We start from the raw sequence: 15385 nt of genomic DNA, 5'->3' as shown, positions 1-15385 counted from the left end.
GTTTGGATGTGGGATTAGTGGCAGATGAGGTGGTGTGCGGGAGGGTACAGGGGTGCATTGAAAGGTATTTGGAGGCCAACGACAGCGGGGAGGTGCAGGTGGGGGTTGTATGGGCGGTGCTGAAGGCGGTGGTCAGGGGAGAGGTAATCTCCATCAGGGCTCACAGGGAGAAGAGAGAGGGCAGGGAACGGGAGAGGTTAGTGGGGGAGATTTTATGGGTGGACAGGAGATATGCAGAGGCCCCTGAAGAGGGACTACTCAGGGAGAGGCGAAGTCTCCAGACGGAATTCGACCTGTTGACCACAGGGAAGGCAGAGGCACAGTGGAGGAAAAAAACAGGGGGCGACGTACGAGTATGGGGAGAAGGCGAGCCGGATGCTGGCACATCAGCTCCGTAAGAGGATGGCAGCGAGGGAGATAGGTGGAATCAAAGATGGCAGGGGAACTACGGTGCGGAGTGCGGTGCAAGTAAATGAGGCATTTAAGGCCTTCTATGAGGAGCTGTACAGATCTCAGCCCCCAGCGGGGGGAGAGGGGATGCGACGATTTCTGGACCAACTGAGGTTCCCGAGGGTGGAGAAGCAGGAGGTGGCTGGTTTGGGGGCGTCAATTGCGTTGGAGGAGCTGATTAAAGGACTGGGGAGCATACAGGCGGGGAAGGCCCCGGGACCAGATGGGTTCCCGGTTGAGTTTTACAGGAAGTACGCGGACCTGTTAGCTCCGTTGCTGGTGAGGACTTTCAATGAGGCAAGGGAGAGGGGGGACCCTGCCCCCGACAATGTCCGGGGCGATGATCACCTTGATTCTGAAGCGGGATAAGGACCCACTGCAATGTGGGTCGTATAGGCCGATTTCGCTCCTTAATGTGGATGCTAAGTTGCTGGCAAAAGTGCTGGCTACGAGGATTGAGGACTGTGTCCCGGAGGTGATTCACGAGGACCAGACGGGATTTGTAAGGGGCAGGCAGCTAAACATCAATGTGCGAAGGCTCCTAAACGTGATTATGATGCCATCGGTGGAGGGAGAGGCGGAGATAATGGACGCGGAGAAGGCCTTTGACCGAGTAGAGTGGGAGTATCTCTGGGAAGTGTTGCGGAGGTTTGGATTTGGGGAGGGGTTTATCAGTTGGGTTAAGCTCCTATATAGAGCCCCGATGGGAAGTGTGGTTACGAATCGGCGGAGGTCGGAGTATTTTCGGCTGTATCGAGGGACGAGGCAGGGGTGCCCCCTGTCCCTCCTGTTGTTTGCATTAGCAATTGAACCTTTGGCCATGGCATTAAAGGAGTCCAGGAAATGGAGGGGGATGGTCCGAGGGGGAGAGGAACATCGAATGTCGCTGTATGCAGACGACCTGTTGCTGTATGTGGCGGATCCAGTGGAGGGGATGGTGGAGGTCATGCAGATCCTCAGGGAGTTTGGGGACTTTTCGGGCTATAAGCTCAATGTAGGGAAAAGTGAGCTCTTCGTGGTGCATCCAGGGGACCAGGGAAGAGGGATAGACGACCTACCATTGAGAAGGGCGGAAAGGAGCTTTCGGTACTTGGGGATCCAAGTAGCTAGGCGTTGGGGGGCCCTGCATAAACTTAATTTGACGCGGCTGGTGGAGCAGATGGAGGAGGACTTCAAACGATGGGATATGTTGCCACTCTCGCTAGAGGGCAGGGTACAGTCGATTAAAATGATGGTCCTCCCGAGGTTTCTTTTTGTGTTCCAGTGCCTTCCTATTATGATCACCAAGGCCTTTTTTAAGAGGGTAGGCAGGAGCATCATGGGTTTTGTGTGGGCAAACAAGACCCTGAGGGTAAGGAGGGGGTATCTGGAGCGTAGTAGGGACAGAGGAGGCCTGGCGTTGCCGAATCTGGGTGGCTACTATTGGGCAGCCAACGTGGCGATGATCCGTAAGTGGGTGATGGAGCGGCATGGAAGAGGTTGGAGATGGCGTCCTGCAAAGGAACGAGCCTGGGGCGCTGGTGACGGTACCGCTGCCGCTCTCGCCGACAAGGTACACCACGAGTCCGGTGGTGGCGGCAACGCTAAAGATCTGGGGGCAGTGGAGACGACACAGGGGTGCGATGGGAGCCTCGGTGTGGTCCCCTATCAGAGGTAACCTTCGGTTTGTCCCAGGAAGGATGGACGGGGGGTTTCAGAGCTGGTATCGGGCAGGGATTAGAAGAATGGGGGACCTGTTCATCGATGGGACGTTTGCGAGCCTAGGGGCGCTGGAGGAGATGTCTGGGCTACCCCCGGGAAACGCTTTCAGGTACATGCAAGTGAGGGCGTTTGTGAGGCGACAGGTGAGGGAATTCCCGTTGCTCCCGGCACAGGGGATTCAGAACAGGGTGATTTCGGGAGTATGGGTCGGAGGGGGCAAGGTGTCGGCGATATATCAGGAGATAAAAGAAGAGGAGGAGGCTTTGGTAGAGGAGCTGAAGGGCAAATGGGAGGAGGAGTTGGGGGAGGAGATTGAAGAGGGGCTGTGGGCTGATGCCCTGAGTAGGGTTAATTCCTCTTCCTCGTGTGCCAGTCTTAGCCTGATACAGTTTAAGGATATTCACAGAGCGCATATGACAGGGGCGAGGCTGAGTAGGTTCTTTGGGGTGGAGGACAGATGTGGGAGGTGCTCAGGAAGCCCGGCGAATCACGCCCATATGTTCTGGTCGTGCCCGGCACTGGATGGGTTCTGGAGGGGTGTTGCGAGGACTATGTCTAAGGTGGTGAAAGTCCAGGTCAAGCCAAGTTGGGGGCTAGCACTATTTGGAGTGACGGACAAGCCGGGAGTGCAGGAGGCGAAAGAGGCCGGCATCCTGGCCTTTGCGTCCCTGGTAGCCCGGCGGAGGATCTTGCTATTGTGGAAAGACGCGAAGCCCCCCAGTGTGGAAGTCTGGATAAATGACATGGCAGGGTTCATCAAGCTGGAGAGGATAAGGTTTGCCTTCAGAGCGTCTGCGCAGGGGTCTACAGGCGGTGGCAACCGTTCCTAGACTATCTCGAGGAGCGTTAGATGGAGGTCAGTCAGCAGCAGCAGCAACCCAGGGAGGGGGGGGGGGTATAAAAAAATAAAAATTAAAAATTAAAAACAGTGCTTTTCAGGTTCTAACCACTTGCTGCACAAAATAGATTTCTCATGCCATCTATGGGGTCTCTTTTGCCAATCATCTTAAATTGGTGTCCTCTGGTTCTTGACCCTTGCACCCATGGGATCAAATTTTCCTGATCTAATTTGTCTGGACACCTGGTAATTTTGGACATCTTTAACAAATCTCTTTTCAATTGTCAGCCACAGCTTCATCATAGAACATCACAGAATCATACAGTGCAGAAGGAGGCCATTTGGGCCATCGGGTCTGCACCGACCCTCCGATAGAGCACTCTACCTAGGTCCACTTCCCCACCCACCTTGCCCTATCCCCGTACGCCCATAACATAACCTGCTAATCCCTGGACACTAAGGGACAATTTAGCACTGCCAATCCACCTGACCAAAGCTTCTCCAATCTAAATTTTTAAAAATAATATTTATTGTCACAAATAGGCATACATTGCAATTAAATTACTGTGAAAAGCCCCTAGTCGCCACATTCCGGCGTCTGTTCGGGTACACTGGGAGAATTCAGAATGTCCAAATTACCTAACAGCACGTCTTTCGGGACTTGTGGGAGGAAACCCACGCAGACACAGGGAGAATGTGCAGACACCGCACAGACAGTGACCCAGCCGGGAATCAAACCTGGGATCCTGGCACTGTGAAGCCACAGTGCTAACCACTGAGCTACCATTCGTAACTGGAGTCCTTCATATTTGCAATAATTTTTTGAAATCGTTTCTTCACCCTCTCTAATGCCATCATATCATTCATAAAGTGTTGTGTCCAGAATTGGATACTATACTCCCACTGAGGGCGAACCAGTACTTTTATGAAAGGTTCATCATAATGCTTTTGTACACTATGCCTCTATTTATAAAGCCCGGGATCACACTTGCCTTATTAACTACTTCCTCGACCTGTGCTGGCGCATTCAGTGATTTGTGCACATGTTACCCGATGTCCCTCTGCTCCTGCACCCCCTTTAAAATTGTATCCTTTATTTTAGATTGTCCCTCCTCATTCTTCCTCACAAAATGCATCACCTTTTTCCTCTCTGCATTAAATTTCATCTGCCGAATGTCTGCCCATTCCGCCAGCCTGGCTTTGTGCTCTTCAAATCTATCTCCCCATAGTTCAAAATACTTGCAGTTTCGTGTCATCTGAAAATTTTGAAATTGTGCCCTGCATCTCCAAGTCTAAGTCATTAATATATATCAAGAAACGCAGTGGTCCTATCCTGGTGAACCACAAAACATACCTTGTTCCAGTCAGAAATGCTGTTCACCACTACACTGTTTCTTGTCACTTAGCTAACTTTGTATTAGTGGCAAAAACCAAGGGGTCAGTCATCTTTGGTCAAAGTGCCACCTTCAATATCAATGTAAAGTTTCATGTTAAAAGCCTGTTGTTAAAATAATAATCTGACTGCAGGCTAGTGGAGTGCTTAACTGTTGACTGGCTGCTCCAGGTCTCACTTTCCCATTCTGCTACTGGCAGCCGCAGTCTTTCCTCAGCCCTGGTTTCATTGCTGTTCTGCATCTCCTCACCGGAGACTAGTCATAATTCAAATCCCATTCTCCACACTTGTGTTTTTTATTACAAAAATTGCTAAAGTTGCATTTTTCATAAGACTATAAATATGTGCTGGAGAATCTGGTTCGGCTTGGCTCAGAAATGTAGTTCGAGTAGGAGGAATGAGGAAAGAAATTTGAACTGAATGGTACAATTTTAAAGAGGGTGTAGAAACAGAGAGAACAGGGATGTATGTACAAGGACAAGTTGAAGAGGCTGTTAAAAAAAAAAGGCAGATGGAATTCTTGGCTTTATTAATACAGGCAAATGCTACAAAAGCAAGCAAGTGATGCTAAACCTCTATAAAACATGGTTCGTGCTCAGGTCGGAGGATTGTGTTCAATTCTAGGCACCACAATTTAGGAAAAATGGCAAGAGGGTGAAGCGATTTACTAAAATGGTACCAGGGATGAGGGCCCTCAGTTATGCAGATCAGTTAGAATGAATCATAGAATCACAGAATCTCTACAGTGCAGAAGGAGGCCACTCAGCCCATTAGGTCAGCGTCGACCCTATGAAAGAGCACCATACCTAGGCCCACTCCCATGCCCTATCCACGTAACCCCGCCTAATCGGTACATCCCTGCACACTAAGGGGCAATTTTATCATAGCCAATCCACCTAACCTGCACATTTTTGGATTGTGGGAGAAAACCCACGCAGACACGGGGAGAATGCGCAATCTCCGAACAGTCACCCTGGGTCTCTAGCACTGTGAGGCAGCAGTGCTATTCACTGTGCCGCCGTGCTCACCCCTTCTCCTTAGGGGGAGAGACGGTCAGGAGGACAATTTGACTGAAGCATCAAAATCATGACGGTTTTGACAAAGTAAGGAGAAACCATTCTCATAAGTAAGGTCAGTAACCAGAGGGCAAAGGATTAAGGTGAAATTTGAAGGCAAAAGAACCAAAAGTGACATGAGGTAATTTTTTTTCCCCCAAACACGAGTTGTTGCGATCTGGAATTAACTGAAAGGGTGGTGGAAGCAATTTCAATAGAAATATTCAAAAGGGAGTTGGATAAATATTGGAAGGGAATAGTTTTAGGCGATGATAGGGAAAGAAAAGGTGAACAAGATTAATTGGGTAACTCTTTCAAAGAGCTGGCACAGGTACAAAGGGCCAAATGACCTTCTTATGTGCTGAATCATTCTATAATCCTGCGGGTGCTGTAGAATTCAATTACAATCACTGATTATTAACATATACTTTCAGTCCTAGAGCCACCAAGCTATATAGGAACCCAGATTGCTTAAGGATTCAAAAGATGCTGACAGTCAGAGTTAGATCACCACCCCTTGTAGTAATAATGAAAACTACATTTACACTTTCTTAATTAATGGATGCGTAATTGTAATGGAAAAAAATTATATATTCCAGGTTCTTGTTGAGAATTCTCCTCTATTTTGAATTCTAGTGATTGGGGTGAATTTCCGTCAGGGTGCAGAGGCATATTGGGGTGCATGAATGGCCTCACTGCTTTCCTTTCGAGGAGTTTCAATTTTCCTCAGCATTTCCGACCCAGCGACATTTTCCTCTGCCCTTTTTGCGGATTGGGAATTTCTAGTCTGAAAAATGCACACCCTCTGCCGCGGAGGTAGGTTCCCCATTTCAAATGAGGGACAAAATCGTTCTTCCTCCCACGCAACATTTTTGTCTGATGATGCGGGATTTTGGGAGCCCATTTAAAGCACACCCAGGTTCAAAAGTTTGTGGGGAAAATGGAAAGTTTGTTGATGAGTCGGGCACATTCTGAAAGGTAAGTGCAAAATGTTCTGACACCTTCAAATGGGCTGAGAATGTGAGGAGGCATGGGGGTGGGTGGGATAGTGAGGTGGGCCTTGAAACAATGTTGGGAACTGGGTTGGAGAACCAAGTTGGGAATTCTAAACAGCCTGCCTCTGCACCCACACTCCACCATGGCTCGCAAAGTGCACTATGAACCCAATCAATATGCAAAGATAAAAATTCCTCGTAAAGTCACCCATGGTTCATTTTGCAAGCTGGAAAAGTGCGCAAGTCGGGTTTACCTAATTCCAGACGAAAATTCAGTGCCAAAAATTATTTTAGCTTGGTAAACGCCAAGGGCAGCACGGTAGCATTGTGGATCGCACAATTGCTTCACAGCTCCAGGGTCCCAGGTTCGATTCCGGCTTGGGTCACTTGGGTCACACCCGTGTGTGCGTGGGTTTCCTCCGGGTGCTGCGGTTTCCTCCCACAGTCCAAAGATGTGCAGGTTAGGTGTATTGACCATGCTAAATTGCCCTTAGTGTCCAAAATTGCCCATAGTGTTGGGTGGGGTTGCTGGGTTATGGGGATAGGGTGGAGGTGTGGACCTTGGGTAGGTTGCTCTTTCCAAGAGCCGGTGCAGACTCGATGGGCCGAATGGCCTCCTTCTGCACTGTAAATTCTATGAATCTATGAATAAACATTTGAAAGACTGCATGCCAATTTTTCAGTGCAAAAACAGTTGGCTGCAGGAATCCACCACAGCGACCTCACTACAGCACGCAGGGTAATTCACTGACGTTATTGCATAGCAGAGTGCATGGTAATTCGGAAAAAAGGATTAAAACTGACGCTGCAAAACATCTGTTTCAGATATCAGTATAATAGTTAGTCACCATGACAAAGTTAGATCACATTTTAATTCCCTAAATGAAAATATTGGTGACCACAAAGCATGCAAACTGTATATCCTGGTCTAAAATAAAATCTATTGGAAGATAAACTGCTTGTTTTTGTATAAATGCAAATATTGGCTCAGTACGCCAAAGAAGTAAATTAGAACACATTTTCTGTTATTGAAGACACGGGGTGGATCTTGGAGAAAAATAATGGTGTGTTAATGTGCAATTTGGCCAACAGGTTCAGAGGATTGAGAGATATGTTGTGAATTGCAGATCCCTAAATCTTGCTGGGTGATTTACACTGCATTTGTTTCTACCCTTGGTTGCACTATTCTCTCCATTCCAATATTCCACGTACTGGCTGTGGGAACACAGCTCATTATTCCCTCATCAGACAAAGTGACAAATCTCATCGCAAAAATGAATATCCCGGCTATGATCCCCTTCAGAATGATAGGGGGAAACCTGTCGGAAAACATTAGGATCTATTTATTTCTGAAAGGATAGCATTTTGGTGCACTGCTGCTGCCAAACAGTGAATACCCTTAACATGTTTAGAATTCCTATCCCCTACCTGCATAAGCCTGGAAAATCTTTCTAGTCATTTGCCTGCGACTGTAACATTTACAGCTGTTACAAAAAAGCAGCGAGTATTTAGATGTAGTCAAGTGTGAAAAGAAAACTGCAATTGAAAGGGATCAAATGTTCTCTGTGCAGATACAAAAGTGTGCTAATAGCACAGTATTTATTATTGGTAGGACTAAGTTCTGATTCAGTAACTATTTGTATGACTCAAATGGAGGTGGTGCTGCCTATTTGAATTGTAATGCAGATCAGGAGTGCATGCTACATGATCAGATTTTTGCTTTCAGTGGGAATGTTTGATGTTTTACCTATCCAATCAGGATTTTTCTAATATACGACATCTTGGGAATATATCAGAGAATACATCACCGAAAGGACGATGTATAAAATTAAGTTCAAATGAATTGCTTCGGGGAAATATGATATATGTCTCTTTAGAGACTATATCTTAAAATGAATCAGGTCAAATATGTACAAATAAATAATTTTGACAAATCTTTAATTCTAATGCCAGAACTACTGAAACAGAATTAAAACTATAGGGCACGATTTAATGGCCTCGTGCGCCCAACTTGGTGACGAGATGAGGATGCTAAATCTTGTGAGAGGTGCCTCATGAGATTTGCGACAGTTGAAACGTCTCGTGAGATCTAATGAGATCTAGCGATCTGGATCTCACTCTCACTGGGAAAGATCCAGATTAGTATATTTAAGTGAGCATATATGTCTATGCTGGATTCTCCCGAGGCCAAGGAACTAACAGCATTGCTTCGGAGACCTCGTGATGGTGCCGTTTAGTGGGTCCACACAAATGTGGACCAGGTGTAATGACACCTTGGGGGGGGGGCCTCCCAGGCCATTGGAGGACCTCGGGTGGTCAGGCTCTTGGCTGGATGATACCCTGGTATTGCTGCTGGCAACCGGGCATCTTGGCATTGCCAGGGTGCCAGGTTGTCCGTGCCCTGGATCAGGCCCGGGAGTGCCCTGCTCTGAAGAGGTGGGGTGAGGGGGGACTTGAGGACACCCTAAGAGATAGGTTGGGGCAGTGGGGGCATCCGGAGGCCACACTAGGGATGCCGAGGAGAGGCTAAATAATCGGGGCGATATTCAAAAATGACGCCCTGATCTCTTCCTGCTGAGCTCGTCAGTGCAGGAAATGAGGTTAAGTATGGCCTTGGCAGGGCGTTCCCCCCAGAGGGCAAGAAAAACAGTAGAATCCCGTTAGAATACCCTGCGCATCTTTGGGTTGTGGAGGCGAAACCCACGCAAACACGGGGAGAATGTGCAAACTCCACACGGACAGTGACCCAGAGCCGGGATCGAACCTGGGACCTCGGCGCCGTGAGGCAAATTACATAGTTTATTAATTGTACCTGGTTTTTCACAGTATGCAAGGCCTTATCCCGTGCATCATACTTCAAACACTGTCGAATCCAGCTGTGGATAGTCCAATCTCTTAAATACCAGCAATTTGGACTATGTCGAAACCTAAAATTTAAAAATACATGGAGAAAATAAGTTTCAATATTTTCAGAAAATCAATTAAATTAATGCTTCAGACAGATGTTAAATAGAATCATAGGATCCCTACAGTGCAGAAGGAGGCCATTTGGTACATCGAGTCTGTACCGACCCTCTGAAAGAGCACCCTACACTGACCCCTCCCCTGCCCTTTCTCTGCATTCCCACTTTTGGGCAATTTAGCATGGCTAATCTACCTAAGCTGCACATCTTTGGACTGTGGGAGAAAACCAGAGCACCCGGAGGAAACCCACGCAGACATGGGATGGATGTGCAAACACTACACGGACAGTCACCCGAAGTCAGAATTGAACCCAGGTCCCTGGCACTGTGAGGTAGCAGTACTAGCTACTGTGCCACCTTGCCGCCCCAAGTAAGGGATAAAAGCTTCTGACACACTTGAGAATTAGATGTGGCTGATTGACTTCAAAACAGAAAAGCATTGAAAATAGATGGACAGATGGCAGGAATGTTTGGATGATGGGGTTTCCTGCCTCGTCACCAAAAGTGTCAGGAGCTTTGGCTGTCTTGCAACCATTAATGCTCCATGGTGCAATAATTAGTTGGAGGTGGGACTTCCCCGTCCCTCAGTCGTTAGTATTATGATTCCGAACCAGACCCCAACAGTAGTTAGGATACTGGACAGAAACCTCAATATTTAATTTTAATTTTTAAGACTGCGAGGAAAGGATACCTCGCTGCAGGAATGATTTCGTGCAAAAATAGGGATATGGTATATTAAAATAAATGGTATTACTAACACAGTATTAAAATATCTTTGACATCACACCATAGCTTACAATTACGCCTTAAATAATGCTGATCAATATAGTGACACAACAGCCCTTATCTGCTATCTTTATTCCTACTCAAGCAACAAACCTATCTCAGGTTTTTTCAATCCACATTTAAATACAGTTAGCAGACCCAGGTATACGTGCTTAACAGATATTCTTTGAGACTGAACAATGTCTTCAGAAATTGTCTTCATGGTTTGACTTTCAGGAAAAACTGAACAATCTCTGCTTAAATCTTGAGCTCCTCCCATTAGTTACATTATCTTACCAAGCTGAAACACAATGGGCATGATCTATTAGCCTCGTTGCGCCAGACTCCGGATGTGACAAGGCTGGTAAATCTCGCGAGAAGAGATCTTTAAAAACACTTCTGCAGCACAGTAAAAAGTCTTACAACACCAGGTTAAAGTCCAACAGGTTTGTTTCGAATCACTAGCTTTCGGAGCACAGCTCCTTCATCAGGTGATTCGAAACAAACCTGTTGCACTTTAACCTGGTGTTGTAAGACTTCTTACTGTGCTCACCTCAGTCCAATGCCGGCATCTCCACATCACTTCTATAGCAGTCATACACACACTAACCCAGGCTTTTAACCCATATAAAATACATATAATACAATATGTCAAAAATTCCTACATTCATCACACTGGGACTTCACCTAGTCCCACGAGTTCAAGTGTCAGGACAAAGTTAAATATGGCGTTGGGGGGCTTGTGGCAAGAGGGGAGGTCCCTGGAGAGTGATGGGGGTGGGTGTAATGTTGGAAAGACAACGGTAAGGGAGCGTCTGGGGGGAAGGCTTGGTAGTGCGATGCAATGCTCGGGAGGGGTGCCCTGATTTTAGGGAAGGAGGCCAGTGTTGGAGGGGCCAATGATGAAGGTGCCCCTCCCCCTGCTTTCCTTTCCTGTTGAGGCCCGAGCAGGCTAACCTGCCTGCCGTTCTCTCTGCTGAGCTCCTTCTGCTGGTTTAAAAATTGTGATGGGGTGGACGGTGCCCCTCAAGTAGGGGCGTGGGTGGGCACGCCACCTAGGCCTTGGCCAGCCCGAGTAACATTTCTTACAGGTTGGGGGCAGGGGTCTGGGTGGGAAGGCCACCAGATGAATCTTACTTCCCCACAAACCTGCTGCTGGAGTCCCCTGAAATTCTGCCCGCTGTCTTTTTCAGATGCTGACTGATTCTCATCTTCCAGCTATTTCTTAAATCAGAGGATAATTTACAACAGAGAGCAGCTGAGTCAGAGCCTAGTGCATCATTTGAAGAAAAAATGGATAAGTATTTGCTAAGAGGAAATAATGAGGCAATGGAGAGTAGGTAGGGTTCATTTTGAATTGCTTAGCAAGAACTAGCAAAGCCATTCAATCTGTAAACACCTGTGATTCCACAAGGAAAGGACAAGTAAGTAAGCAATGTACATCATAACTTGTGAATTTTAAATAACTGCATATGCAAATCTGCTTGCTGTGCTGTACAAATCACTCAATGTAAAACAACCACATTTTACAACGACGTGTGAGTGAAAACATGAGAACAGTACAACAAATTTGCAGCTGAGAGAATTTCTGAGCGGGTGCAATCGATCTCCCGCCATAACATCTTCCCCCCCCCCCCTCGAAGAAATGATATGTATTGGCAAAGAAAGGCTTTTTACTTTGGGGGATGGGTGGTGGAGGAGGTGGAATGTGGGGGTGGAGGGGGTGCTCTGCCAACCTTCTGCCCATGTTAAGGCACGAGAGTGGGAGGACCTTGTGGAAACTCTCCCACTGGCATTTAAATGTCAGATACAAAATATTCCCCAAAATTGAAGCAACTAATGCTTCATGCATCGGAGTCTGAAACAAAGTTACTCATGGTGCCGTTGAGACAAGACAGATCAAGTTAATTTTATACCACATATTTATTTAAAAATAAACAAATACAAAAGGCATGATTTCAAATAGAAGTGCTCGTGTAGCATAAATGCAGCACAAAGTATTGCCTTAGTTTAATTCGCACACATTAGCTTTTAATTTAGACTGTATAATTAGTAAAACATTTTCGACAGTAATTGTTTAGGGACAAACATAAAGATTATGCCCGTTGAGTTGACTAAATGGAAGAACATTAGACACGCAAATAAATTATCCCTAAAATGTTGATATAAACTTTACCATGCCACTGGTATTGCAAAATACATTTTTAAAAGTTGACAAATTTCGATCTCATATACAAAATGGGCCATAATTTGTGCAGCAGTTTATTCAGGCCTGGAATATAATAACATATACAAGAGCAAAATGTAAATATTAGGATGGTTGAAAAAAAGCAAAGCATTTCCAAATGGCTTAACTCCTAGGACAGGTGTTAATTATCTTATTAACCTTTCCATACAATTGTGAAAGCAGATTACTCAACACAAGATGATTGTTTAAGCTATTGCACAAATAATGCCAAGTTTTGGATATGAAAATTAGACTTTGTCACCTCTTAAATACATACTTTGTAATAGTAGTGACAGTGTAATGGTAGATTAATGTAGGCAATGCTCACTATTCATCACATCAACTCAGCAGACATGATCTTTATTCTGAGCATTCAATCTTCCAGTGGCTTTTAAAGACAACAGACTTCCTCTCACTGATCATCATTGATCTTTATTATTGTCACACGTAGGCTTACATTAACACTGCAATGATGTTACAGTGAAAATCCCCTAGTCGCCACACTCCGGCACCTGTTCGGATACACTTTAGTAGTAATAATAATCTTTATTGTCACAAGTAGGCTTACATTAACGATGCAATGAAGTTACCTTGAAAAGCTGAGGGAGAGTTCAGAATTTCCAATTCACCAAACAGCACATCTTTCAGGACTTGTGGGAGGAAACCCGAGCACCCGGAGGAAACCCAGACACTGGGAGAACGTGCAGACTCTGCACAGACAGTGACCCAAGCGGGAATCGAACCGCGGAACCTGGCACTGTGAAGCAACAGTGCTAACCACTGTGCTACTGTGCCGCCCTTCTCATATACAGGAATTACATTTGCCACCAGAGGTACTGCTGCTCCAGAGATGTTTGTGAGAACCATTGTGTGACATCAAACATACTAGCCGGTGATTTGGGACTGAAACATTTCAACCATGTCTTCAGTTCCAACAGTTCTGTACAAATTCCACTTTGTGCAAATCTTGCACTAGACAGTCATATATAACATTTCTCCCACAGGCTCAGCGTTCAGAAACCTGTAGTGTGTAAAAAAAGTCACTCATTGTGATTTTCCTCAGAGAGCCCAATTAGGAGTCAGCTCTCAAAGCTGGAGGGCTGATCCAGCTCGAAAGCAGCAACAGGACGCCACGGTGGCTAAGTGAGGGAGAGGGTGTTTCAAAACCTCTCCAGGTCTAAATCAACACGGCTTTTGCAGACATGCCACTACTGCTGCGGTTGGAAACCTCACCATGCACTACAGCTGAGGTTGGAAACCTCACCATGCACTACTGCTGAGGTTGGAAACCTCACCATGCACTACTGCTGAGGTTGGAAACCTCACCATGCAACACTGCTGAGGTTGCGAACCTCACCATGCAACACTGCTGAGGTTGCGAACCTCACCATGCAACACTGCTGAGGTTGCAAACCTCACCATGCACTACTGCTGCGGTTGGGAACCTCACCATGCACTACTGCTGAGGTTGGAAATGTAGCCATCTCGGATGGCCACTTCCAGAATACAAAATGGACATTTGTAGGGAAGATTGCAGGGAAAAATGGACAATGTTAAGAAAGCAAGCAGGCACAGAGCATGTCTGCATATTGGAGCCGCAGCTCCCAGACAAGAATGAAACTGTAGGCCCATTAGCACATGGATGGCCCATCTCCGGGAACAAAGGAAGATACTTAAGTAACCGATCTGGCCCCAGACCTCGCGGCGCCAGTTCCCCAAACCGAAAGCATAAAACAAAGCAGGCCAACGGCCATCTAGGACACGCCTAGCCATCAGGGCACCCGCCCCTTTATTGGTCAAGATCAATACGAGTGATCAAGATACGGTCCAATTAATTGGGGCCAAGTTCAAGGCCCGCCCAAAAGCGCGCAAAGCCCCTTCAGGTATAAGAAGAAGGTCCCAAGAGAGAATGGCTCTCTTGGACTTGGCTCTCACAGCGGAGAGACCCGTCCACCAGCTACACCAGAAGCAAGTAAGTCCAAGGTCAACGCTCGCTGCCAGACGGACAACCTTAGCTGTTTCCCCTTCACCACTTGAACCCCAGCAGCCTCAGAACTGAACAACGGCCATTGTTCCTCTGACTGAGTGGGCACCCGAAGCTAAGTATAGGCTTTAGCAGTAGTGATAGTTCAGTCTGTAGTGTTTTGTGTATGAGTAGATATTACTGTGTGTGTAAATAAATAGGTTGACTTTGAACTAACTAACTGGTGTATTGGCTCTTTTGATCAGTATTCGGGTTTGAACCTTGTGGCGGTATCGAAAGATGTCTGCCGACTCTGGAGCAAACATAATTAGGATTAAGGAAGGCGACCATATTGACCGCCATATTCAGAGCCAACCAAAGAGAGCAACAGAAACCTCACTTTGCACTACTGTTGAGGTTCAAAACCCCACCATGCATTACTGCTGAGGTTGGAAACCCCACCGTGCACTACTGCTGAGGTTGGAAACCCCCACCATGCACTACCGCTGAGGTTGGAAACCCCACCATGGGTACCTAATGACTGCTATGGACCTCTGTGTCTGCCTGAAGTGCTGGCGCCCTGATTAGCTGCCAGATAGCCCCCTCCAGCTAGTTAAACTGGCACCCAACATCTATGGGTATCTAGAAGAACTCCATCGAGCTCAGTCTGTTAACAGACCTTAATTGGTTCTGTACGCCCAGCCTCCATACCCAGAATAAGATTTCAAAATTCATCAATGATACCAAACTTGGAACAAAAACTGAAAATGCTGGACAATCTCAGCTGGTCTGACAATAATAATAATAATTTTTATTATTGTCACAAGTAGGTTTACATTAACACTGCAATGAAGTTACTGTGAAAATCCCCTAGTCACCACATTCCGGCGCCTGTTCGGGTACACAGAGGGAACAGAGCTAACATTTCGAGTCTGGATGACTCTTTGGAGTCAAAACATTAGTTCCATGCTCTCTGGGAATTTTCTGAACCATTTTCTGTTTTTGTTTCAGATTCCAGCATTCCCAGTAATTTGC

General features: G+C 46.5%; 1 protein-coding gene across 2 annotated transcripts in view; it reads right to left on the bottom strand.

Moving 5' to 3' along the window:
• Nucleotides 1-15385, bottom strand: part of mrps27 (mitochondrial ribosomal protein S27) — a 188583-nt gene that overhangs the window by 67609 nt on the left and 105589 nt on the right. For both annotated transcript variants that reach the window (XM_072516145.1, XM_072516144.1), the window contains one exon: nt 9245-9359. In XM_072516145.1, the coding sequence (XP_072372246.1) occupies nt 9245-9359 (115 nt within the window). The remainder of the gene's footprint in view (nt 1-9244; nt 9360-15385) is intronic.

Source organism: Scyliorhinus torazame, chromosome 9 (assembly GCF_047496885.1).
Source record: "Scyliorhinus torazame isolate Kashiwa2021f chromosome 9, sScyTor2.1, whole genome shotgun sequence".
In the NCBI taxonomy this organism is placed as follows: domain Eukaryota; kingdom Metazoa; phylum Chordata; class Chondrichthyes; order Carcharhiniformes; family Scyliorhinidae; genus Scyliorhinus; species Scyliorhinus torazame.
The sequence above is the reverse complement of the archived record's forward strand: the minus strand, read 5'-3'. Positions and strand labels throughout refer to the sequence as shown.